This window comes from Lithobates pipiens, unplaced genomic scaffold (assembly GCF_037356315.1).
Source record: "Lithobates pipiens isolate NorthernLeopardFrog02 unplaced genomic scaffold, aLitPip1_a1.2 Scaffold_22, whole genome shotgun sequence".
NCBI lineage: Eukaryota > Metazoa > Chordata > Amphibia > Anura > Ranidae > Lithobates > Lithobates pipiens.
The window spans coordinates 87,744,995-87,771,562 of record NW_027507784.1 but is presented as its reverse complement, the minus strand read 5'-3'; the positions used below and the strand labels follow the sequence as shown (position 1 = coordinate 87,771,562).

The 26,568-nt window shown below is 45.7% G+C and overlaps 1 protein-coding gene across 4 annotated transcripts in view; it reads left to right on the top strand.

Moving 5' to 3' along the window:
* SPEG (striated muscle enriched protein kinase) overlaps window positions 1-26,568 on the top strand; it is a 496,800-nt gene that overhangs the window by 204,483 nt on the left and 265,749 nt on the right. For 3 of the 4 annotated variants that reach the window (XM_077447841.1, XM_077447840.1, XM_077447844.1), the window contains exon 2: window positions 16,375-16,464. In XM_077447841.1, coding sequence (XP_077303967.1) covers window positions 16,375-16,464 — 90 coding nt within the window. Of the gene's footprint in view, window positions 1-8,026; window positions 8,057-16,374; window positions 16,465-26,568 lie in introns of all 4 variants that reach the window. The other variant, XM_077447842.1, reaches the window with a different exon arrangement.

Genomic DNA, 26,568 nt, shown 5'->3' with positions numbered 1-26,568 from the left:
CCACTGAACCCTGGTTGAGAATGGCTGCCTTAGTCAATTGTTAGAGATCCATTGATTTCTCCCTAAGTTTGACCTTGTTGTACTTTTCGGTGGCTGGGTACTTGGTGGTACTAGATATGAGAAGGACAACCCAAGGTCAGGTTATGGGTATATGGGGTATCTCAGACAATGGGCAAGGGTTTTCTGCAGTCCCTTGGCTTGCTGGGAGAACCTATGTATTCAGGTGAGGTCAGGTGATCTATGTTCTGTGCCACCCAGACGGCTGTCTGCATGGGCATGTGTCGTGTGCCCCGGGCTGCTAGGCCAGAGATTGGGCCTATCCGGGGGGGGGGGGGGCATCTGGCTGCCAGGCTGTCTGAGGGTCTAACCAGAAGTAAGAGAGCAGCGTAGGGTTGGAATTGCGGCTTGCAGTCCAACCAGAAGTGACGGTTCTGCCAGCCGGAGAACCTGTCAGTGGTCGGAGGTAGAAGGGAAGCTGTCGCCACAAAGAGACCAACCACCTTTAGCAGGGATCATAGTGAATAACTGAAGCAAGTACCGGAGCAGCATTCTCACCTAACGGGCACGGTGGAGAATCTGGAAACTTCAGGCAGTGATGAAGTCAGGGACCCAACCAGCGGAGGTGACACTTGCAGAGCAGCCTTGTGTGTCAAGCCAGGGACCCAGCTGGTCAGCAGGGGTGAAGCTTGATGAGTATCTGGAGTGCCAAGCCAGGGACCCAGCAGAGAAGCGAGGATGACACTTGAGGGAGATACCACCGCAGACCTTGCAGAATAGACTAGAAAAGAATAGAATAGAAAAGAATAGAATAAACAAATAAAAGAATCTAATAAAAAAAAATAGAATAAAAAAAATGAATAAAAAGAAAAACAATAGAATAGAATATATTAGAATCCCAAAATTCAAGTAGAATCAATTTGAACTTGAATAGAATAGAAAAGAATAGATTTGAATAGGAAGATGGTTATATTAATTTCCATTCTATTCTATTCTTTTGTTTTTTTCTATATTATTGTATTATTTTCTATTCTATTCTACTCTATTATTTCAAATTCAAATTGATTCTGTTTGAATTTTGAAAAATGGTTATATTATTTATTTTCTATTCTATTTTTTAATTTTTTTTATTGTTTTCTATTCTATTCGAATCTCAGAAGATGGTTATAATCTTTCTATTTTATTCTATTCTTTTTTTATTCTATTCTATTATATTATTTTCCATTCTATTATGTTCTTCTATTTTCTATCCTATTTTGTTCTGTTTTACTCTATGATATTATATTATTTTATTTTCTGTTATTTCCTTTTCTATTCTATCCTATTTTTTTCTATGCTATTCCTTTATTTTCTATTCTATTTTATTCTCTTTGGAAATTGGAAAACTTTTCGAATTCGAAAACTATTTGAAAACTTTTCAAATCGATCCTAATTCGAAAAATTTTAATCAATTAGAAAACGAATAAACAAATTAAACAAATGAAACAAATTTAACTAAACAAATTTATGTAAATAAGGAAACAAAACAAATTTTTTCATTCTGCACATGTCTGGCCCTGTTCAAGTGGGATACTTTATGGACTAGTTTACACTTGCTTCAATAGAAGGCTTCAGACACACTTTGTTAAAGCTCTCTGAACACCAGTCAAAGCCCCTGTCACTAAATAAAATGGTTAGCTTACATTCCTGTTTACACCTGCTTTTGCTTGGTGCTTCGATGAGGCTTCGAAGGGGCTTTGGTGGGGTTTCGATGAGGCTTCAGTGGGGCTTCGATGAGGCTTCAGTGGGGCTTCGATGACGTTTCGGTGTGGCTTCAATGGGGCTTTGATGGGGCTTCAAAGAGGTTTCGGGGGGGCTTTGGTGGGGCTTCAATGAGGCTTCGGTGGGGCTTCGATGAGACTTTGGTGGGGCTTCAATGAGGCTTCGGTGGGGCTTCATAGGGCTTTGGTGGGGCTCAATGGGGCTTTGGTGGGGCTTTGGTGGGGCTTCGTGGGACTTTGGTGGGGCTTCGTTGAGGCTTTGGTGGGGCTTTGATGAGGCTTAGGTGGGGCTTTGGTGGGGCTTTGATGGAGCATTGATGAGGCTTCTATGAAGCTTCGATGGGGCTTCGTGGGACTTTGGTGGGGCTTCGTTGAGGCTTTGGTGGGGCTTTGATGAGGCTTAGGTGGGGCTTAGGTGGGGCTTTGATGGAGCATTGATGAGGCTTCTATGAAGCTTCGATGGGGCTTCAGTGGGGCTTTGGGGGGCTTTGATGAGGCTTCGATGGGGTTTCGATGAGGCTTCGATGGGGCTTCAGTGGGACTTCAATGAGGCTTCGAAGACGCTTCAGTGAGGCTTCAATGAAGTTTCGGTGGGACTTCAATGGGGCTTTGGTGGGGCTTCAAAGAGGCTTCAGTGGGGCTTTGAAGGAGCTTCAAAGAGGCTTCGGTGGGGTTTCATGGGGATTTGGTGGGGGTTCGATGAGGCTTCGGTGGGGCTTCGATGGGGCTTTGGTGGGACTTCAATGAGGCTTCGGTGGGGCTTTGTGGGGCTTCGATGAGGCTTCGGTGGGGCTTCGTGGGGCTTTGATGGGGCTTCAGTGGTGCTTCGATGAGGCTTCGATGAGGCTTCAGTGGGGCTTCAGCGGGGCTTCAATGAGGCTTCAATGGGGTTTCGATGAGGCTTCGATGGGGCTTCAGTGGGGCTTCGATGAGGCTTCAAGCTTTGCCATAAACGTCTATCAAGGCTTTGAAGACGCTATAAAGCACCACTAAAGCTATATGGGGTAAAATTTTTGAAGCGAAGCCGAAGCAAAGCAAAGCAAAGAAAAAGCTAACTGTAGGACTGTAGGACTGTAAGCTAACCATTTTATTTAGTGACAGCGTTCAGAGAGCTTTGACAAAGCCTGTCCAAAGCCTTGTTAAAGTGGTTGTAAACTCTTATAACACACTTTGACCTACAGGTAAGCCTAGATTAAGGCTTACCTGTAGGTCCAAGAAATATCTCCTAAACCTACATGGTTTAGGAGATATTTGCCGAAAGACAGGCACTGAGTGCGCCGCGGTCAACTGCGATAGTGACGTCATCGCGGCTTCGCCGAATGTGTCAGGTGAGTGACACATAATGGACTACTATGCGATGCATAGTAGTCCATTATGCTTTACCTTTGCAGGGAATGAAAGAGGAAGTAAACCCATCAGAGTTTACTTCCTCTTTAAGGCTGAAGCAGGTGTAAATGAGCCCTAAATTATGTAAAGTAAATTAATTTACAAAGGACCAAGTATACAGGCCTACCCCTCTACTTTACAGCCTCATGTTTATTGCCTTATTACAGATACATTTTATGTGCCCAAGGTGCCAAACCTAAGGAGGTCAATTCACCTCTTCCCCCCACCCCTGCTATTCGTGGCTCACACGGGATTTGTATACATCTCTTCATAGCGTCACATACTGTCACCATAAGCGCTCGGTCTGGGGGACAGAATCTTAAAAAAAAACAAAATATTGGCAGACAAAATAAGGTCACATATCACCATGGTTACCTCAGCCTGACTGAGTACGACGAGCCCGTCTTATCTACATACTGCGATCTGAAATCTGGCATTTTTGGGTTTATTTCGTTGATGAAAATTGCCTTATTTCACCCGCAGCCAGACACGGTCCAGATACTATAACACGCAGTCATTAGACGGGAAAATACCTTCTTTTTTTAATGAATGGCCCTGAATGCCAAGTCTTTTTTTTTTTCCAGGCTAATTGGTTTTTCATGATGAAAATAAAATTAAGGGCCAAATCCCCGAAGCTTTGTGAGATCGATTAAGCCGTTTATTCTATATAAATGGACTTATTCACTAATGAATTCTAACGCTTCAGTGCTGATGAAGTGACTAGTAACCATAGCAACCAGACAGAATCCGCTCTGCTGAAGTCAGGCCTGTACAAGCTGGTTTCTAACCGGTTGCTATGGGTTACTGCGTCTGCCTGTTATCCCCATGCCGTAAAATGGGCCTTCCTTTGTAGTGTTGGGCACTTTCATTGGACCGAGGAGGGTCAAAAGATGGGCAGGGCCTTATTCACAATTCACAAAATCAAGGCCTAGGTAACAACAATAAAATCACACTAGACTAGGACACTTTCTGCACGTGGCAGGTAAAAACAGGCACTGCGTTAAGGCGTCTTGCACATGGGCGCCTGAGCCCAAGCAACGTCATTTCCAATGCATTTCATTGGCCCAGGTGGCCCAGGTGCTGCATACAGCTGCCCATGGATATGAACATACTCAGGTATATACTGATGCTCACTTTTAGGCTTTATTCATGCGGGTGCTGAGGCCCATATACTGTGAGAACAGTTTTTTTTTTTTTTTTTTCACGTGTCAATAGCTGGCAGGTGCTTTCCTCTTGGCAGCAGCGTTTTGTCAGAAAAAATGCTTGACACGTAGACTAGAAAAGCATTTAAATGCATCTAGGTGCATTAAGGCATGTAATTTCTGTCTATCTCCTGTAATATATCTGCAGTCTCTGATCAACTCCTGTATTATGTCTGAAGTATCTGACCATATCATGTATCATGTCTGCAGTCTCTGATCATCTCAAGTATCATGTCTGCAGTCTCGGATCATCTCCTGTAATACTTTTGCAGTCCAGTCTCTGACCATGTACAGTAATATGTCTGCAGTCTCTGACCAAGTCCTGTATCATGTCTACAGTCTCTGGCCATCTCCTGTAATATGTCTGCAGTCTCTGACCAAGTCCTGTAACATGTCTGCAGCATCTGTCCATCTCATTTATCATGTCAACAGTCTCTGACCAACTCCAGTAATATGTCTGCAGTCTCTGACTATCTCATGTATCATGTCTGCAGCATCTGACCATCTCATGTATCATGTCTACAGTCTCTGACCATCTCCTGTATCATGTCTGCAGTCTCCGACCAAGTCCTGTAACATGTCTGCAGCATCTGAACATCTCATGTATCATGTCTGCAGTCTCTGACCATCAGGCATGTACTGGCCATCGGGACTACCGGGAGATTCCCGGTGGGCCGATGGCTCAGTGGGCCGGTTTCAGTGACAGCCTAGCCAAATGAATGGCTGCGCTACTCGCACAGCCATTCATTTGAGCACCGCTGTACTTCCGAGAACAGCGCGGCGCACTTCGGCTCTTTCCGCCCCCACTCGGCGCTCTCATAACACATCTTCGGCCACCTCCGGCCCACAGTCGTCCTTTTCCGCCACCGCTCGGCTTCCCCCGCCCTGCTCCTCTCCGACAGCGAACAAAACTCGGCTATCTCCGGCGGCCCCCGCGGTAACGGACGCTGTGAGTTTAAATGAGCCGGGGGCCGCCATGAGAGCAGCCGACAGGCAGAGAAGTCCCCGGAGCAGACGAGGGAGCCTGGAGGATGGCGGTGCTGCAGGAACCCATCCAGGTAACCGGCCGGCCCATTGAATACTGTATATAGCACATGGCTGTATATATATATATATATATATATATATATATATATATATATATATATATATATATATATATAGCTGTATACAGAATATGGCTGTGTGTATGTGTATATATATATATATACATAGCAAAGGATGTGGTCCTAAATAAAATAACATAAAAAATTCATTTGGTGAAAATAATGGTTAAAATAATATGCAAAATCCAACATAGCTAAAAGTTCACCAAAACTGTCAATTAATATTAAAATGTGCATAAAAATATTTTCAGCAAAAAAATCATATATAAAAATGCTTATAATTAAAAACCCCCCTTTTTTGCACTCTTTTTGCACTTTAATACCAAGGACATAGTTTGGATAAAATGGTTTTAATTATAAGCATCGTTTATATACGAATTTTTTGCTGAAATTTTTTTTATGCACATTTCAATATTAATTGACACGTTTGATGTACTTTTAGCTATGTTGGATTTTTTGTATTATTTGAATCATTATTTGCACCAAATGGATTTTTTTTATGTTATTTTGGTTAGCATCACATCCTTTGCTATATATTCAATTTATCTGTGGCTTTGTGTAAGGCCCCTTTCACACATGCGGATGATATGTCCGTATTTCATCCATCCGTTTGCAGATGAAATACGGGTATACATTCATCCCTATGGGATAGCGGGTGTCTGCGGATGAACATCCGCAGACACCAGATTTCATCCGCCTCCGCAACAGTCTGCACAGCGGATCGGATGAACATGGACAGACGGTCCGTGCGCATCCGATCCCCATAGAGGAGAGCAGAGATCTGACAGGGCGGTCCCTGCACAGTGTGCGGAGACCGCCCTGTCCGCAGCCAGCTCAGCGGGGACAACGGAGCGATCCCCGCTGAGCGAGCGGATCATCACGGGGCGGATCAATACTGATCCGTCCTGTGTGAAAGGGGCTTAAACCTGTTTGATGTTGGCAGCTTCTCATTACTGCGGTTGATCAAAAATAGGTGTGCGCATTAGTTGTTTATTTTAAAATATATAATGCAGAGCCAGACTTCGGGCAGGTGACAGGGGGACACCAGGGGGTGGGGGGGCTGGAAAATAAAAGATCACCAGCAGTGTGCTGTCGGCTTCTGAGTTTGCATACTCCTGCTATGTGTCTAGCCGGGCCGTGATGACGTCACTCTCGTGCAAGTGCGCACTATACTGTTTTTGTGTGTGTTTGCAAAATTGGAGTGGGCCGGTCTGGATGAAGTCCAGGGCCAAATTTTTGTCCCAGTCCAGCCCTGCTGACCATCTCCTGTAATACGTCTGCAGTCTCTGACCATCTCCTGCAATATGCCTGCAGTCTCTAACGAAGTCCTATAACATATCTACAGTCTCTTACCAACTCCAGTAATATGTCTGCAGTCTCTGACTATCTCATGTATCATGTCTGCAGTCTCTGACCATCTCCTGTAACATGTGTGAAGTCTCTGACCATCTCATTCAATATGTCTGCGGTCTCTGACCTACTCCTGTAATATGTCTGCAGTCTCTAACCAAGCCATGTATCATGTCTTCAGTGTCTGACCATCTCATGTATCATGTCTGCAATCTCTGATCAACTCCTGCAATATGTCTGCAGTCTCTGACCATCTTCGGTAGTATGTCTGCAGTCTCTGACCATCTCCTGTATCATATCTGCAGCCTTTGATAGTCTCCTGTAGCATTACATATACTGAATACAATGTGCAGCCCGTTGCTGATGTCAGGGGCCACAGTTGAGGCCCCTTATTTCTCCTTAGTTGACCACCAGTGCTCTAGGTCACCACTTCTATTAGTACTCCCTCAATACAGAATCTTCCTCTAAAGGTCTCTGGGCATAGTTACCAACATTATGGTCCCTCTCCTGGGACACTGTTACCCCGGGGCCCATGGTCCACATTTCGCTTGCCCATTTTCTGGTTGGGTGCACTCAAATCACACCCAAATTACAGGTTCACTCTGCCCAAACCTTACCTCTAAATATACAGGGGGCACTTGTGGCCCCGATCCCTGCAATTATTGCCTTTTTTTAGTTAAAGCGTATGTGTAGAAGCTCAACAAATCTTAGTACTGTGATCCCGGGACATGGCCTGGGACACATCATTGGTGGGACAGAGGGCCAAGACGGCGGTCTAGTCCTGGCAGATCCGGGACAGACGGCATGTATGTATAGAGTGGCACATCTATAGCACATGACAATCCAAACAGACAAGAAAACAGGTGCATGCTGTCAATGGAAAAATATTATGTCATCCATTAAAATTATTTGCGTCCTCATCTAAGAACAAGCACTTGCATCTATTTTGCATAAATACATGGAGACGCCGGCTGTAATTTTAGAGGAATATGCATTCGCTGGTGACCTCTAGGGGTCATATTCAGGAATAGCAATCTTCCAGCATGGCACAGAGCTGAATACCAATTGTGGCCATGCCTGGAATGCTTGAAGAGTCTGTAATGTCTGTGTGCCCAGTATGATGTGTGTGAGTGGATCTGTATGTCCCTGTATATTTCTGCTTCTTGTGCTCTTACTAACAGTTTGTGATGTGTCTCTTTCTCTCGCTGCCCCTATGGAAGCGAAGTATTCCGCTCCTGCAGGAAACATAGCTATGGTACGTAGCCAGCTTTTACCGTTACTCCCGCTACTTGTGCATGTTTCACCGACTTTGTTCAGCAGTCGAATACATTGAACATTCTTATTTATGGCAATAAATGTAGCAAATGTGATTTCATGATTGCTGCCTACAGCATATAATGTTCACAAAAGTTGTGTACTTCTATCTAAAGGTTAATTCCATCTTCTTGACCAGGGGTCTCCAATTGTTCTAAACAAGGGGCCAGTTTACTGTCCTCCAGACTTTACGGGGGGAACTATGGGTAGAAATTATCCTGGTGTCAGTGGGTGTCAGTGGGATTAAACAATACATTGGCATTAGGGGGATGAGTATATTGCTGGTGTCAGTTTGAGAAATAGTGCCCCATCACTGGCGTCAGTGGGAGGAATAGTGCCCCATCATTGGTGTCAGTGGGAGGAATAGTGCCCCATCATTGGTGTCAGTGGGAGGAATAGTGCCCCATCATTGGTGTCAGTGGGAGGAATAGTGCCCCATCATTGGTGTCAGTGGGAGGAATAGTGCCCCATCATTGGTGTCAGTTTGAGAAATAGTGCCCCATCATTGGTGTCAGTGGGAGGATTAGTGCCCCATCATTGGCGTCAGTGGGAGGAATAGTTCCCTATTGCTGGTGTCACAAGGAGAGATAGTGCCCCATCATTGGTGTCATTGGGAGGAATAGTGCCCCATCATTGGTGTCAGTGGAAGGAATAGTGCCCAATCATTGGTGTCAATGCGAGAAATAGTGCCCCATCATTAGCGGCAGTGTGAGGAATAGCACCCCATCATTGGTGTCAGTGGGAGAAATAGTGCCCCATCATTGGTGTCAGTGAGTGGAATAGTGCCCCATTATTGGTGTCAGTGGGAGGATTAGTGCCCCATCATTGGTGTCAGTGGGAGGGTTAGTGCCCCATCATTGGCGCCAGTGGAGGAATAGTGCCCTATTGCGGGTGTCAGTAGGAGAAATAGTGCCCCATCATTGGTGTCATTGGGAGCAATAGTGCCCTATCATTGGTGTCAGTGCAAGAAATAGTGCCACATCATTGGCGTCAGTGGGAGGAATAGTGCCCCATCATTGGTCTCAGTTTGAGGAATAGTGCCCCATCATTGGTGTCAGTGGGAGGAATAGTGCCCCATTGTTGATGTCAGTGGGAGGATTAGTGCCCCATCATTGGCGCCAGTGGAGGAATAGTGCCCTATTGCTGGTGTCAGTAGGAGAAATGGTGCCCCATCATTGGTGTCATTGGGAGCAATAGTGCCCTATCATTGGTGTCAGTGGGAGGAATAGTGCCCCATTGTTGATGTCAGTGGGAAGAATAGTGCCCCATCATTGGTCTCAGTTTGAGGAATAGTGCCCCATCATTGGTGTCAGTGGGAGGAATAGTCCCCCATTGCTGGTGTCAGTGGGATGAATAGTCCCCCATCATTGATGTCAATGGAAGGAATAGTGTCTTGTATCAGTAGAAGGAAAAGTGGCCAAAGGGCCGGAAAAAGGGCAAGCAAAGGGTCGCATCTGGCCCTCGGGCCGCAGTTTGGAGACGCCTATTCTTGACCATGTTTGATATTTATGGTATAACATAAAACATGGTCACATTCCGCAGTCCCCCCGCCTTCAAACCCCCCCCCCCCCCACACACACACACTTGAATTGCGGGCAGTGTTGCCAAGCCAACCTGCCAGATTGAAATTCACTGACACGACACCCAAAAATTTACTGGCACAGCCAAGTTTTTGCTGCCATTTCCAAAAGTTATGAAAATGACAGTTTTAAGGCTGGATTCACACCTATGCAGTTTTAGTGCTTTTTGCATTTTGCAGATTTGCACTGCAATCCATTTATCATGGTTTCCTATGGAACACAATCTGTAGTGCAAATCTGCAAAATGCAAAAAGCACTAAAAATGCATAGGTGTGAATCCAGCCTTAGGCCTGGTTCACACCTATGCATGTTACAGTTTGCATATTCCAGATGCATTTTGCATTTTTTTAAGACATTATTTTGATCCATTGAAGTCTATGGAACCAAAAAACAGAAAAAAAGTTCCTGGCTCTTTCCATAAAATGCACAGATGTGAACACGACCCATAGGAATCCATGTTAAATGAACTGTAGTGTGATTCTGCAAAACAAACAAAATGCACAAAAAAATGCCTAGATGTGAACCAGGCCTGAAGGTACAGTGGTGTGAAAAAGTGTTTGCCCCCTTCCTCATTTCCTGTTCCTTTGCATGTTTGTCACACTTAAGTGTTTCGGAACATCAAACCAATTTAAACAATAGTCAAGGACAACACAAGTAAACACAAAATGCAATTTGTAAATGAAGGTGTTTATTATTAAAGGTGAAAAAAAATCCAAACCATCATGGCCCTGTGTGAAAAAGTGATTGCCCCCCTTGTTAAAACATACTATAAGGGTCCTTTCACACGGGGCGGATCAGTTCTGATCCGCCCCGTGGATGTCCGTTTGCTCAGCGGGGATCACTCCGCCGATCCCCGCTGAGCAGAGAGATGACAGGTCTGTCTCTGCACACTGCGCAGGGACGGACCTGTCACAGCGCCGCTCTCCCCTATGGGAGATCGGATGACGACGGACCGCAGTGCCCGTCGTCATCCGATCCGCAGACGGATGGAAAAATAGCTTTTTCCTCCGTCACACTTTTTCGGATCGGAGCGGGTCGGATGTCAGCGGACATGTCACCGCTGACATCCGACGCTCCATAGAGCTCTATGGAGCACCCGTTCAGGTCCGCCTGAAAAACTGACAGGCGGGCCTGAACGGCACGTCGGTGTGAAAGAGGCCTAACTGTGGTTGTCCACACCTGAGTTCAATTTCTCTAGCCACACCCAGGCCTGATTATTGCCACACCTGTTCACAATCAAGGCATCACTTAAATAGGAGCTGCTTGACACAGTAAGGTCCACCAGAAGATCCTTAAAAGCTACACATCATGCCGAGACCCAAAGAAATTCAGGAACAATTGAGAAAGAAAGTAATTGAGATCTATCAGTCTGGAAAGGGTTATAAAGCCATTTCCAAAGCTTTGGGAATCCAGCGAACCACAGTGAGAGCCATTATCCACAAATGGCGAAGACATGGAACAGTGGTGAACCTTCCCAGGAGTGGCCGGCCGCCCAAAATTACCCCAAGAGCGCAGCGACGACTCATCCAAGAGGTCACAAAAGACCCCACAACAACGTCCAAGGAACTGCAGGCCTCACTTGCCTCAGTTAAGGTCAGCGTTCATGCCTCCACCATCAGGAAAAGACTGGGCAAAAATGGCCTGCATGGCAGAGTTCCAAGGAGAAAACCACTGCTGAGCAAAAAGAACATCAAAGCTCGTCTCAATTTCTCCACAACACATCTTGATGATCCCCAAGACTTTTGGGACAACATTCTGTGGACCGATGAGACAAAAGTGGAACTCTTTGGAAGGTGTGTGTCCAAGTATATCTGGCGTAGAAGGAACACTGCATTTCATAAAAAGAACATTATACCAACAGTAAAATATGGTGGTGGTAGTGTGATGGTCTGGGGCTGTTTTGCTGCTTCAGGACCTGGAAGACTTGCCGTGATAAAAGGAACTATGAATTCTGCTGTCTACCAAGAGATCCTGAAGGAGAATGTCCGACCATCTGTTCGTGTACTCAAGCTGAAACAAACTTGGGTTCTGCAGCAGGACAATGATCCTAAACACACCAGCAAGTCCACCACCGAATGGCTGAAGAAAAACAAAATGAAGACTTTGGAGTGGCCTAGCCAAAGTCCTGACCTGAATCCTATTGAGATGTTGTGGTATGACCTTAAAAAGGCTGTTCATGCTCGAAAACCCTCTAATGTAACTGAATTAGGACAATTCTGTAAAGATGAGTGGGCCAAAATTCCTCCAGGACGCTGTAAAAGCCTCATTGAACGTTATCGCAAACGCTTGGTTGCAGTTGTTGCTGCTAAGGGTGGCCCAACCAGTTATTAGGTTTAGGGGGCAATCACTTTTTCACACAGGGCCATGATGGTTTGGATTTTTTTTCACCTTTAATAATAAACACCTTCATTTACAAATTGCATTTTGTGTTTACTTGTGTTGTCCTTGACTATTGTTTAAATTGGTTTGATGTTCCGAAACACTTAAGTGTGAAAAACATGCAAAGAAACAGGAAATGAGGAAGGGGGCAAACACTTTTTCACACCACTGTAGATATTAAGGCAAGAACACGTGGTGCAGCTCTGCATAGAAACCAATCAGCTTCCAGGTTTTATTGCTAAAACTTAATTGAACAAGCCGAAGTTAGAAGCTGATTGGCTACCATGCACAGCTGCACCAGATTCTGAGTGCTCCAGTTTTAGTAAATCTCCTGTGATTCCTTTTTATCACTACCTATAATTGCAAGACTGCTTCTTATCTGCCCTGACGAAGGAAGTCTAATCCTACAAAACATGTGTGCACTATATTGCAAGAAAATCTGGGGTTGATTTACTAAAGGCAAATAGTCTGTGCACTCTGCAAGTGCAGTTGCTCCAGAGCTTTGTAAATGAGGTAAATATTCATTTTGCAAAGAATACCCAATCACATGCAAGGAAAAAAACAAAAAAAAAAAAAAAAACAGCATTTTTGCTTGCACACGATTGAATGATACAAAATCAAGAATTTGGCCTGAGTGTGGTATACAAACTTAGTTCTACAACCCCTGGAAAAATTTATGGAATCGCCACTCTTGGAAAATGTTCATTCAATTGTTTAATTATATAAAAAACTAAAACTAATTACAGGCATGCCTCAAAACTATTTTCATGTATCATTACTGTCTGAGTCTCAGTTGGGGAAAATCCAACCCACTATCTTGTCATAGTGACCATTGCCAATGGGCAAAAAGTGAAGGTAAATGTTATGATTGTCACTAAGACAGAAGGTGAGCGTTACAACTGTCCAAGATGGCACTTCCCTTTTACTTTGGGGAGATTTTCAGTCACTTCCTATCAAAGTTTCTGGAACAAGCAGTAGAAGAAAATGACCTAATGGGGACACAAATCAAATTGGAATTCTTATTGGTTGCTATCAGCTGTTGCACTTCCTTTTTTGAGCTAAAAAAAGGTCAACAATTATTTTTTGTATCATCAAATTCTGGGCACCTGATGTAAGTAACCAACCTAAAGGACAATTACACTTGAATATGTTATATTAACCACTTGCCGCCCGCCCTATTACAAATTGACAGCGGCAAAGTGGTTTCATTATCCTAACCGGACGTCATATGACGTGATTAGGATTATGAGCATCTCGGCGATCGTTGTTGCGGGGTGTCAGTCTGACACCCGGCAACTACGATCTCGGTAAAGAGTCTCCGACGGAGACTCTTTACCATGTGATCAGCCGTGTCCAATCACGGCTGATCACAGTGTAAATGGGAAGAGCCGGTGATCGGCTTTCCCTCACTCGCGTCTGTCAGACGCGAGTAGAGGAGAGCCGATCGGCTCTCCTCTATCTATTATCAGCACAGCCCCCCCGAGGATGCCCACACTGGACCACCAGGGACACCACTAGACCACCAGGGAAAAGGTAATAAAAATCCATAATCCTCCCTAGACCACCAGGGTGCCAGTCAACACAATGGGTGCCAATCAGTGCCCATAATGGATGCCAATCAGTGGCCACAATGGGCATCACTGATTGGCATGCATTATTGTTTGGCACTGATTGGCATCCATTACTATAACACCGATGCCGCCTATGAGTGCCCACCTGTGCCGTCTGAGTGCCCACCTGTGCCGCCTATGAGTGCCCACCTGTGCCGCCTATCCATGCCCACCTGTGCCGCCTATCCATGCCCACCTGTGCCGCCTATCCATGCCCACCTGTGCCGCCTATCCATGCCCACCTGTGCCGCCTATCCATGCCCACCTGTGCCGCCTATCTATGCCCACCTGTGCCGCCTATCCATGCCCACCTGTGCCGCCTATCCATGCCCACCTGTGCCGCCTATCCATGCCCATCCGTGCCGCCCATCCGTGCCGCCCATCTGTGCCAGCTATCAGTGCCAATTTGTGCCACCTATCAGTGTCCGTCCGTGTCGCCCATCCGTGTCGCCCATCAGTGCCGCCTATCAGTGCTACTTCATTGGTGCCACATTGGTGCCCATCAGTGCCACCTTATCAGTGCCCATCAGTGTAGCCCCCATCAGTGCCCATCAGTGAAGGAGAAAACGTACTTATTTACAAAGTTTTGAAACTGAAACAAAAAAAAACATTTTTTTTTTCAAAATTTTCGGTATTTTTTTATTTGTAGCGCAAAAAATAAAAACCGTAGAGGTGATCAAATACCACCAAAAGAAAGCTCTATTGGTGGGAAAAAAATGATAAAAATTTCATTTGGGTACAGTGTAGCATGACCGCGCAATTGTCATTCAAAGTGCGACAGCGCTGAAAGCTCAAAATTGGTCTGGGCAGGAAGGTGTTTAAGTGCCCTGTATTGAAGTGGTTAAAAGATCCACCGCTCCAAGTAAACCTGTTCAGGTATCCCCCTGTACAATGACAAGGATTGGACACAATTTCTTAGCAAAGTTAAAGTCGAGGGCCACCCTAAAAAAATATAAAAAAAAAAAACCATTTGAAAAAAAAAAAATTTACTCATCAGAAACCTCTGTTGCTAGGCAGTCTTCCTAATCTGCCTCTTCCTATTCCACGACGCTGTTTCTTCAATTCTTCCTCCTCGGCGAGCGACCATAACGGGGCCATTCACAATGCGCCGCGAGGCTCGCGCATGTGCAGTAGGAAACGGGGGTAGGAAACGGGCAGTGAAGCGGCAAGGTTCCACTGCCTGTTTCCCTTAGTGAGGATGGCGGTGCTGGGACAAGATATGAGGGACAGATCAGCCTCGGGGCGGCCGACATCGTGGGCTCGCTGGACAGGTAAGTGTCCTTATTAAAAGTCAGTGTTTGTAGCTGCTGATTTTTTTATTTTTATTTTTTAAATGGCTGGAACGCCCCTTTAAAGTGTGTCTGTAGTCAAAATTGAAAATCCTATACTCTATTCTGCATTTTATTTCAATTATTTCTAGCCTACTTCTATTAATCTGAGGCCGCGTACACACGGGCGGACTGTTCGCCCAACTTTGTTCGTCAAACAATCCGACAAACAGTTCGCTCAAAATTTGCATGAACGGACTTGACCACACACGATGAACGAACAGTCCGCTGAAAGCGTGCGCGATGACGTGAACGGCACGTTCGACGGGATGAGAAATACGACGTCCAATACACTGCAATGCAACCTTCACCGTGTAAATCCTTTCTGAGCATGCGCAAAACTTAGTTTGTCGAACAAGCCTACACACGAGCGGACTGTCCGCTGAAACCAAGTTTCAGCGGACTGTCTTACGGAAATTCCGAAAAACTTTGTTCGTCAGACTGTCCGCTGAAGCCCACACACGAGCGGACTGTCCGCTGAAACACTGTTCAGCGGACAAAGTTGGGCGAACAGTCCGCCCGTGTGTACGCGGCCTTATTGACCTTGAAGTTTGTAAACCTACTTTGTGAAGTTTCGCACACATTTACTTCCTTGAATTCTGTGACCCGTAGTCACTCTGCCCTGTGAGTAGCACTGCTGTGCCACACATTTCACAGATCCTGCCTTCCGCATAGCTCCAAACTGTCCCTGATTTCGAGGGACTGTCCCTGATTTGGAACAATGTCCCTCTGTCCCTCATTCCTCCTCATTAGTCCCTCATTTTGGTCTGCTCTTTATAGATGTGTATAAAATGCACTTTTTATCTATAAAAAAAGTGTTTTCCAGTGCTAAACCTTTCATCTGATTTCTAATTTGCTGCATTTGAAAATTCCAAAAGCCCATATAAAGGAATAGTAGGGTTAAAAAAAAACACTTGTGGGTTCAACCAATCTTGTTTTTTTTGTGCAATGCTCCTTTTAAGGGGCGTGGCAAGGGGTGTGTCCTATGCCTGCATACATTTGCTGATGGGTGTCCCTGATTCCCATCTCAAAAAGTTTGGAGGTATGCTTCTGATCTACAGAGAAGCTGAGAGGAGGAGTTTCAGGAGGTGCGGTCAGTACAGGAATCACTGCTTGCAGACAGCAAGGTACCATGGGATATGTAGTCCTCTGAAATTGAGGAGAAGCTGCAAAGCATGCTGGGAATCCAGGAACTTGTGGAAAGACAGACAGCAGACAGACAGCACTCACAACACAAAAGGAGATTTTTTTAAAAAGTAATCTCATATTGGATTGTCAAATATAACTATTATTTGTATTGTTATTACAATGCTGGAGTGGATGCTGTGACCATTGATCACCTTTAAATTTATTTTTCTGCAGACTCTGAGCCAGGGGAGGAGGACACAGGAGGACCCCAGCTACAGCGGACAATTCGGGCTCCAAACAACACACCCTTGGGCACCCCTTCAGGTAACACTCAGATCACAAATTAGCCAACACAACTTTCAACAATGTACTCAGATGGTACTCCAGCCAAAACTTTTTTTGTTAGTCTTGGACAGAGTGGGGAAGCGTTTGAACCTCCTATTAGTTTTCCTTACTGTTGTCTGTGTACTTATTAATGCTCAAATTCTGTCTCAAAATACCCCCATCATTAAGAAGAGGAAGTGAGAGGAATTTTCCAAATGGGGGCCTACAACAATAAAACCCTGGCAGATGTTCTAAGGCAGAGGTTTTTTTAAATTTGTATTACAGACCCCCAGTGGATGGCCCAAAATGTCCTCAAACCACTTTCACGAGACTTATCCCAAAATCATTATCGTCACTAGGTATGAAGATAGGATTCACCGCTACCATGGGTTTGAAACAAATCCTGCAGGATTGAGATTCGGGGTCCATGTGAATTTATGTGCGAAATCAAAATTGTTTAAACAATAATGCCCTCCATGGCTTTTAAAAAATGCCCAGCAGGCTTATATATTTTTAAGGTTGATAGAACCTTTTTTAAGTTTGAGGTGCTAAAAACTGACCCTTTGGTATGTACGTGTGGGTGGTGCAGCAGAAAACACTCAAGACCAGATGCAGGAAACAGAACTGTATTGACCAGGAAGTCGGCGCAGCGTTGCGCTAATCACAGGCAGTGAGACATTGCCCTGATGCGCGGCTGCAGAGATCGGGAAATGTCTCACTGCCTGTGATTAGCGCAGCGCTGCGCCAACTGGCGGGCTCTGCACGTGGGGTGTGCGAACACGCCGGAGCTCATTCTTAGCTGACAGTTACAATCATGACTAATATGGGCAGAGGCATGATGGGACTTGTAGTTCCGCAACAGCTGGAGGGCCGCCAGTTTTAGACCCCTGCCCTAGAGGGACAGAATGCGGCCTAGCCAGCTTAAACCCATGTGGGGAGGCTTCCAGGAAGGATAGAATGTCCTTGCACTTTCCCTACTCTTCTGGAACCTCTCCCAGATGCTAAGCACTGTGCCTGACATATGGATGACCTGTCCTGACTCTATCCACATGCAAAATGCACGCCAAGCCCAGGAGCCAGGGTCTTAGATTCTACCTGACCCGAGATGCCTGCCAGAGTTACATGGAGCACACTCATCCAATTGAATAGCTACCACCTGTGTCTCAGGACACCATAGAGAAACCAAATTCTTCTTGACTACCTCTCCTCTGCAGTGCCACTGCAGTTGAGCACCATGTGCAGTGGAGAAAGAAGACCTCACCTGCCTGCATACATGTAGCAAGGTCCCAGGCCTCCTTCAGTCTAATGAGATCCTTCAGGGCCAGAGATAGCTGACATCCTTCTGTATGTAGTGGGTTGTGAGGCATGGTGGGTGCAAAGCAGTTAGATTCATTGTGCGCCGGACACTTCTTAAATGCAAAAGAGATTTTATTTCTCTTAACAGAACTTTGGGAGAGAGGGTTAGGGCCCGGACACCCTTAGTTAGTTGCAAGATTAATTGGCAGACTCTGAGACTTCAACAGGAGAACAGCCATGCAGGAAAAGGCATCCAGCAAGACGCTACATATGCATGTGTAGAAATGCTGTCTCCTATGGCAACAGTCTTTAACAGTTCCAAACACAATGTGTAAAAAAACAACCGGCAGGATACAGCGCACCAAAGAAACTTATAATATGGTAAAACATGAAAGTCATTTATTAAATGGTGGATAAAAAAAACAATGACAAAGACATCCGATCCCTCCTGGGATCTTAAAAGCAAAAATCAGTCAGTTACAGAGTCACAATGTAAATTAGCAAGTTTTTAGTGTACCACAAATACTGTAGCTACTGACTTTTAATACATGGACACTTATCTATCCGCAATGGGGGCCCCCAGCTGATCTTCAGATTGGCTGTCAGGAGCTGCCGCCGCCATCACCACTAAGGGAAACCGGCAGTGCAGCTTTTCAGGTTAACAGACGGTTCCCTACTGCGCATGTGAAAATTGCGCTGCTTTCTAATTGGCCCGGCAGCAAGGGAAAGCGGGGGGGGGGGGGGCGAACTTCCGAGGGATGGCACTCCCGGAATTGAGGACAAGGACCTGTCAAAAACAGGTACCCGTTCCGCCCCTCCCCCCTGAAATGTGCCAGAGGGGGGGGGGGAGGAAACAAATGAGCGGAAGTTCCACTTTTTGTGTGGAACTCCGCTTTAAGAACCAGGCCTTTTTCTGACATTTGTTGTTTACAAGTAAAAATCTGGATTTTTTGCTAGAAAATTACTTAGAACCCCCAAATATTATTTTCCTATCAGAGACCCCAGAGAATAAAATGGCAGTCAATGCAATTTTTTTATGTCCCATCGTTTTTGCACAGCAGTTTTTCAAACGCAATATTTTTGTAAAAAATACACTTTAATGAACAAAAAAAAATGAATATGTACACCAATTTTTTTTGTATAATATGATGTTACGCTGAGTAAATGTATACCTAAGATGTCATGCTTTAAAATTGCACGCGTTCATGGAATGGCGCCAAACTACGGTACCTAAAAATCTCCATAGGCGATGTATTTTTTACAGGTTAACACTTTAGAGTTACAGAGAAGTAATAGAATTATTGCTCTCACTCTGATGTTCGCAGCGATACCTCACATGTGTGGTGCAAACACCGTTTACATATGTGGGTGTGACCTACTTATGCGCTCACTACTGTGCGCGAGCATGGGGAGGTGCCCGCTTTAAACATTTTTTTATTACTTTATTTAACTTTTACACTGTCCCTTTATCCAAAAAATGTTTTGATCGCTTTTATTGCTATTGCAAACAATTTAAACATCCCTTGCGATAACAATACAGCATGCACAGGTCCTCTTTATGGAGAGATCTAGGGTCTAAAAGACCCCACATCTCTTCTTTACCCTTAAAAGCAAAAGATCAAAGGAAAAAAAAAACATGTTTACATGGCCCGAGATCCAGAAGTGACGTCGCTCCGGTCCTCCAAGGGCATAGGGATGAGTGGTGGTCATCTTGCCATCGCTTATCTCTATGCCAAGACTCTGCCAGAGCCGGATGGTTCCTGGGCTCAGCGATCGGTAACCACAGGGAAGCGGTGGGAGGGAGGGAGGAGGGGGTCACCTCTACCGCAGCTTCTAAAAGTGATCCTGCTGTGAATCTGCCGCAGGGACCACTTTTATCTGAAAGACTGGTGCCTAAGGGAAAATAAAATAACGGGGCTATGGCATCTAGCTGCACCGGTATTTAACATCAAAGTAATGATGTATTTTCCCTGTTAGGCAGTCGGCAAGTGGATAATATCAGACACAAGACTTGTCAGAAATTGATTTGGTTGCCATACTTGTTGAAACACCCCTGAAATGCGTTGACTTCTTCATGTGATCTGCTACCTGACCTTACAGTGTGATAAAATTGTGTCTGGACTATTAATTTGTGGTGTGACTCAGATCCACGGTTTTAGCACTGCAAAATAGGGAAATTGTGGGAATCCTCTGGTGTTTATAAGCCGCCAACCCTGTAACCAGGCAATCAGCGGCAAGAGGAATGTAGAGGGAGGTGAGGCGTGCATTGGGCAAGGTCTGGGAGCCCGAGACAGGGGCTTGATTAGCAAAAGAGCCATCTTTTTGCTAGTAGTGGTTTTGGATGGCTTGGCGCCAGGGAGAGGCACCCTGTCTGACATTGTAGCTATCCTTACATGGCACCTAGGAAGAGTACAGTGGAACTTTGGTTTACAAGTAACACGGTTAACAAGCGTTTTGAAAGACGACCAACTTTTGTTTTTAAATTCCGACTCGGTTTGCGAGTGTTGTCTCGCAAAACGAGCAGAATTTAAGCTAATCGGGTGTGCAGTACCACATTTGACCAGAGGTGCTGAGGCGCCGGTGACACTCGGAATGGTTCGGAGCCATTCGGAAATACTCGGAAATACTCCGTTCCCGAGCCTTTCTGAGTTCAGCTGAGCTGTGCCCGAGTATTTTCGAGGCTCTCTGGCGCCCTCCCACCTCTGGCCACATGCGGTATTGCATGCAGTAGAAGTCAATGCGGAACAAATTATTTTCGTTTCCATTGACTTCTATGGGGAAACTCGCTTTGATATGCGTGTGCTTTGGATTACAAGCATTCCCCTGGAATGGATTATGCTCCTAATCCAAGGTTCCACTGTACTACATGCACTTGGTCCCATCGGAAGCTGAATACTGTAAAATAAAAGTGATACTTTTTCTTTAACCTCGATCCCGACCCCTTACCACGTGATCAGCTGTCAGCCAATGACAGCTGATCATTTTCCTCCTCGCGCTGTCAGGAGAAAAAAAAAGCCGATCACTGGTGGCCGTGATCGGGACATCAGTCCCGATCACGGCCAGCGTATAAGTGCCCACCTGCCTCCTGCCAGTAACCCCCAGATGATTAATAAAGTGCCACACAGCAGTGCCACCCATCAGTGCCCATAGTGCCACCCAGCAGTGCCATACATCAGTACCCACAGTGCCATACATCAGTGCCCACAGTGCCACCTATCAGTGCCCACAATCTGCCTCAAAAACATTGCTGCACCTCAGTGCCACATATCCGTGCCCATCAGTGTCATCTACCAGTGCCCATTAGTGCCCAGCAGTGCCACCTATCAGAGCCACCTATCAGTGCCACCTATCAGTGCCCATCAGTCCCATCTATCAGTGGTACCCATCAGTGCCCCTTAGTGCCACCCATCCGTGCCACCCATCCGTGCCACCCATCCGTGCCACCCATCAGTGCCACCTATCAGTGCCCATCTTTGCCCATCAGTGCCGCCTTATCTGTGCCCATCAGTACTGTCTTGTCTGTGCCTATCGGTGCCACCTTATCCGTGCCTTTTAGTGTCGCCTTAACTGTGCCTATCAGTGCCGCCTATCAGTGCCCACCAGTGCCGCCTATCAGTGCCCACCAGTGCCGCCTATCAGTGCCCACCAGTGCCGCCTCATCAGCGCATTTCAATGAAGGAGAAAAATGACCTGTTTGCAAAATTTTATAACAAACTATTAAACATGATTTTAAATTTTTTTTTATTTTGCATCTTTTTTTGTTTGTTTAGCAAAAAATAAAACTCCCAGCTGTAATTAAATACCACCAAAAGAAAGTTCTATTTGTGGGAATAAAATGATAAAAATTTCATTTGGGTACAGTGTTGTATGCCCGCGCAATTGTCATTCAAAGTGCATCAGCGCTGAAAGCTGAAAATTGGTCTGGGCAGGAGGGGGGTTTAAGTGCCCAGTAAGCAAGTGGTTAATAAATGTTATGAGGGTTGCTTGGTGCACTTCTGATGGCATCTATATATGAACCTGGAAATTTTAATATGAAGAAAATACACTCATCGGACACTTTATTAGGTATTTCCATTCAAATTCTTGGTAACACAAATTGCTAATCAGCTAATCACATGGCAGCAACATTTAGTGCACATGGCAGTGCATTTAGGCATCTAGATGTTGTGAAGACAACTTGCTGAAGTTCAAACTAAGCATCAGAATGGGAAAGAAAGGGAACTTAAGTGACTTTGGATGTGGCATGATTGTTGGTGCCAGACAGGCTGGTCTGAATGTTTAAAAAACTGCTGATCTACTGGGACTTTTTAAACATCTCTCGGGTTTACAGAGAATGGTCTAAAGAAGAGAAAATATTCAGTGAGCGGAAGTTGTGTGGAGGAAAATGCCTTGTTGATGTCAGAGGAGAATTGGCAGACTGGTTCCAGATGATAGAAAGCCAACAGTAACTCAAATAACCACTCGTTACACCCAAGGTATGCAGAATATCATCTCTGAATGCACAATACATCCAACCTTGAAGTAGATGGACTACAGCAGCAGAAGACCACACCGGGAGCCACTCCTGTCAGCTAAGAACAGGAAACTGAGGCTACAGTTTGCACAGGATCACCAAAATTGGAAAAACGTTGCTTGGTCTGATGAGTCTTGAATTCAGCTGCGACATTCAGATGGTCAGGTCAGAATTTGTTGTAAACAACATGAAAGCATGGATCCATCCTGCCTTGTATCACCGGTTCAGGCTGGTGGTGGTGTAATGGTGTGGGGGATATTTTCTTGGCACACTTTGGACCCCTTAGTACCAATTAAGCATCATTTAAACACCACGGCCTACCTGAGTATTGTTGCTGACCATGTCCATCCCTTTATGACTACAGTGTCCCCATCTTCGGATGGCTGCTTCCAGCAGGATAATTCACCATGTCACAAAGCTCCAATCATCTCACCACTGGACAATGAGGTCCCTGTCCTCCAATGGCCTCCACACTCACCACATCTCATCCAATGGAGCACCTTTGGGATGTGGTGGAACGGGAAATTGGCATCATGGATGTGCAGCCGACAAATCTGCGTGATGCTATCATGTCACTATGGACCAAAATCTCTGAGGAATGTTGAATCTATGTCACAAAGATGAAGGCAAAAGGGGGCCCAACCCGTTACTAGCAAGGTGTACCTAATACAGGCTTACCCCACTTTTAAGTACACAGTGGGGTTTATTTACTAAAGCTGGAAAGTGCAAAATCAGGCTCAATTATTCATAGAAACCAATGAGCTTCTTACCCCAGCTTGTTCAATTAACCTCCTGGCATCCGCGCTATAGCCGGAAGACAGCCGCAGCGCGGATGTGAATTTCCAGGAGGCTGTCATATGACGGCCTCCCCTGTGCACGCTCCCTGCGCGTGCTCTGCAGGGTGCGTGCGGAGCGTGCTGTGATCACAGAGTCACTGAGACTCGGGTGATCACCGATCCGAGTAAGGGGCCGGTCCCGGCCCCTTACCATGTGATCAGCTGTCAGCCAATGACAGCTGATCACATGATGTAAACAAAAGCTCGGTGATCGTTTTTCTTCTCCTCATGCTGACAGTGGAGGAGAAAAAAAAAGCTAATCACCGGTTTATCTTAAAGGGACATCGGTCCCGAAAAGGAAGAGGCAATTATGCCTCATTTATAGAGTAACAGTGCCCACAAGTGCCACCTATCAATGCCCACAAGTGCCACCTATCGATGCCCACAAGTGCCACCTATCGATGTAACCGTTCAGTGCCCATCACTGCCACCTATCAGTGCCCATCAGTGCTGCCTCAGCAGCATACATCAATGATGGAAAAAAATTACCAAAAAACAAAATAAAAATAAATAATAATTTTTTTAAATTCTGTCTTTTTACATTTAAAAAAATAAAAATAAAAATCGCAGAGGTGATCAAATACCACCAAAAGAAAGCTCTATTTGGGGGAAAAAAATGATAAAAATTTCATTTGGGTACAGTGTTGTATGACCGCGCAATTGTCATTCAAAATGTGACAGCGTTGAAAGCTGAAAATTGGTCTGGATAGGAGGGGGGTTTAAGTGCCCAGTAAGCAAGTGGTTAAGCTTTGGTAATAAAACCTGGAAGCTGATTGGTTTCTATGCAGAAGTGAGCCTGATTTTGCACTTTCCAGCTTTAGTAAATAAACCCCATTGTGTACTTAAAATTGGGGTATGCTTGTATAGTGGCCGGTGAGTGTATATCACCAAAGTGTTTACGTGACTTTCTATTGCCGCGTACACACGATCAGACTATCCGGCGGACTTAGTCTGGCGGACAAACCGCGGTAAAGTCCGCCGGACTGTCCGAACGAGTGGACCTGCCCACACACTGGATTTTTCCAGCGGACTAGGGGGGCTCCCGGATTCCGATACGCTCCGCCCGCAGACCCCGACAACCAACGGCCAGGGTTGTCGGGAAGAGGCCCTTGTCCTCATCAACATGGGGACAAGGTGCTTTGGGGTAAGGGGGCCGCGTGGCCCCCCTCCCCCAAAGCACCCCCATGTTGAGGGCATGTGGCCTGGTACTGCTCAGGAGGGGGGGGGGGGGGGCGCTCGCTCATCCCCACCCCTTTTCCAGACCGGCCGGGTTGCGTGCTCCGATAAGGGTCTGACTGATATGGACCTGGGAAGGACCCCCACGCCGTTTTTTCAGGGTAGGGCTTCCCCTTTAAGTCCATTCCAGGTGACGGGGCCAGCGATGTGTCAATCTCTCCGCCGTGGTCCTGGCTACCTGGAGCCGCGCTCAAAATGAATGGACTTTCCTCCATGTGTGGGCAAGTCCGTTCATTTCAAAAGTATGGCGGACTAGCACACAGACGACCGTATTGTGTCCGGCGGACAAATTTTGAGTCAAAACTACTTTCTAAGTCCGCCAGACTTTTGGGTAAAAAAAAGTCCGCCGGAGCCCACACACAGGCAGATTGTCCGGCGGACTCGAGCCCGCAGAATTTTCCACCGGATAGCTTGATCGTGTGTACGCGGCATATGTGTCACTCCGTATAACCAATCCGTGTTTTTCCTATAACCTCCAGCGAACCAGAACAGCAATCATACTTCTTTAGGAGATGTTTGACCGATTATAACAGGCATCAATGCACATAGCGAAAGAGTAAATGTAAATGATTTATAACCTGCAGAAGGCACAGGCGTAATGGAAGGAATCCTCAGTATTCCCCATTAATGTCCTCACAGCAGCAATTAAGGTAACACTACCAAGCAGGGTTTATATTCGTCTGACACTTATATCTGATCTGTTCTTATATTATACGGACAGGATAGAGTTGGTATTACTTATTTATATTCAAGTATAAGCTTAAAGATATCAAGCTAAAATGTCTGTTGTCTTACCCAAACACAGCGTACAACATAGGACTCTGGCAGAATACGTTCCCCCTTCCTCTTCCCCCTTCCCCACGCCATAAGCTCTTCCGAATAAAATCAATTTTTTGCAATAACCAAAGGCATTTGGAATGATCTGTTACGCAATTATCTCCCATCTAATGAAGGACGCTCTAAAGACTCGCTCATTAAGGACAGCAAAGCTCTGAAGGTCACATTTACCAAGAAGTCATACTTATGGGCTCCCTTTCCCGGCTCCCTGCTGCAGTGGCCCATGCTCTGACCTCTGGGCAGGGGACCCCCCTGTCTCCCGGATGGGGCAGCAAATCACGGCCAGGCCCTTGATTGAGAGGCTGTGTACACCTGCTCCATTGGGCTGCTGGTCTCTCTCTCCGGTAAGACAAGGACACAGGGATGGAGGATTTGTCCCTCCAAAGACTCTTTGAAGTCTCCGAACTCCAGAACCCAATCCGGGAGTTACCAGTCACAGGGAAAAACTGAAAAAACGTTTTTTTCCCACTCAGAACAGATATTCTAGAGCCCCTCAACCTGCATCCATGAGAACCCGTGAGAACCCTTTGTGACATTAAAGTGGCGTTCCGCTTAAAAAATAAATAACTAAAAGTCAGCAGCTACAAATACTGCAGCTGCTGACTTTTAATAATCGGACACTTACCTGTCCCAGGGTCCAGCGATGTGGAGGAACAAAGCCCCGCTTGTCTCCCCCTTCTCTCTGCAGCGCCGGCATTGTCACTGTGGGCGCCTGGCTGTGGCTTCACTGCTGGGCACGCACTGCGCATGCGTGAGCCGCATGGCGTCCCGTGACTGGCCGGGCAATTATCTGGGACCTGTGACGTTTCCCAGATGATTGCCGAGAGGAAGGGGGGAGAGGTGAACTTTCTTCCAGTGCCGCGGTGCCCCGGGAGGAAGTGGGAGATGGAACCCGCTAAAAAGGGGCTATGTTAGGGGGTCACCTACCCTTAACCACTTTCAGACCGGACCATTTTGCTGGTAAATGACCAGAGGTCTTTTTACACTTTGGCACTGCGCTGCTTTAACTGGTAATTGCGCGGTCATGCAATGTTGTACCCAAACAAAATTTGCGTCCTTTTCTTCCCACAAATAGAGCTTTCTTTTGATGGTATTTGATTGCCTCTGCGATTTTTATTTTTTGCGATATAAACGTAAAAAGACCGCAAATTTTGAAAAAAAATGATATTTTCTACTTTTTGTTATTAGAAAAATCCAATAAACTCAATTTTAGTCATACATTTAGGCCAAAATGTATTCAGCCACATGTCTTTGGTAAAAAAAAAGTCAATAATTGTATATTTATTGGTTTGCGCAAAAGTTGTCACATCTACAAACTAAGGTACGTTTTCTGGAATTTACGCAGCTTTTAGTTTACGACTGCCTATCTCATTTCTTGAGGTGCTA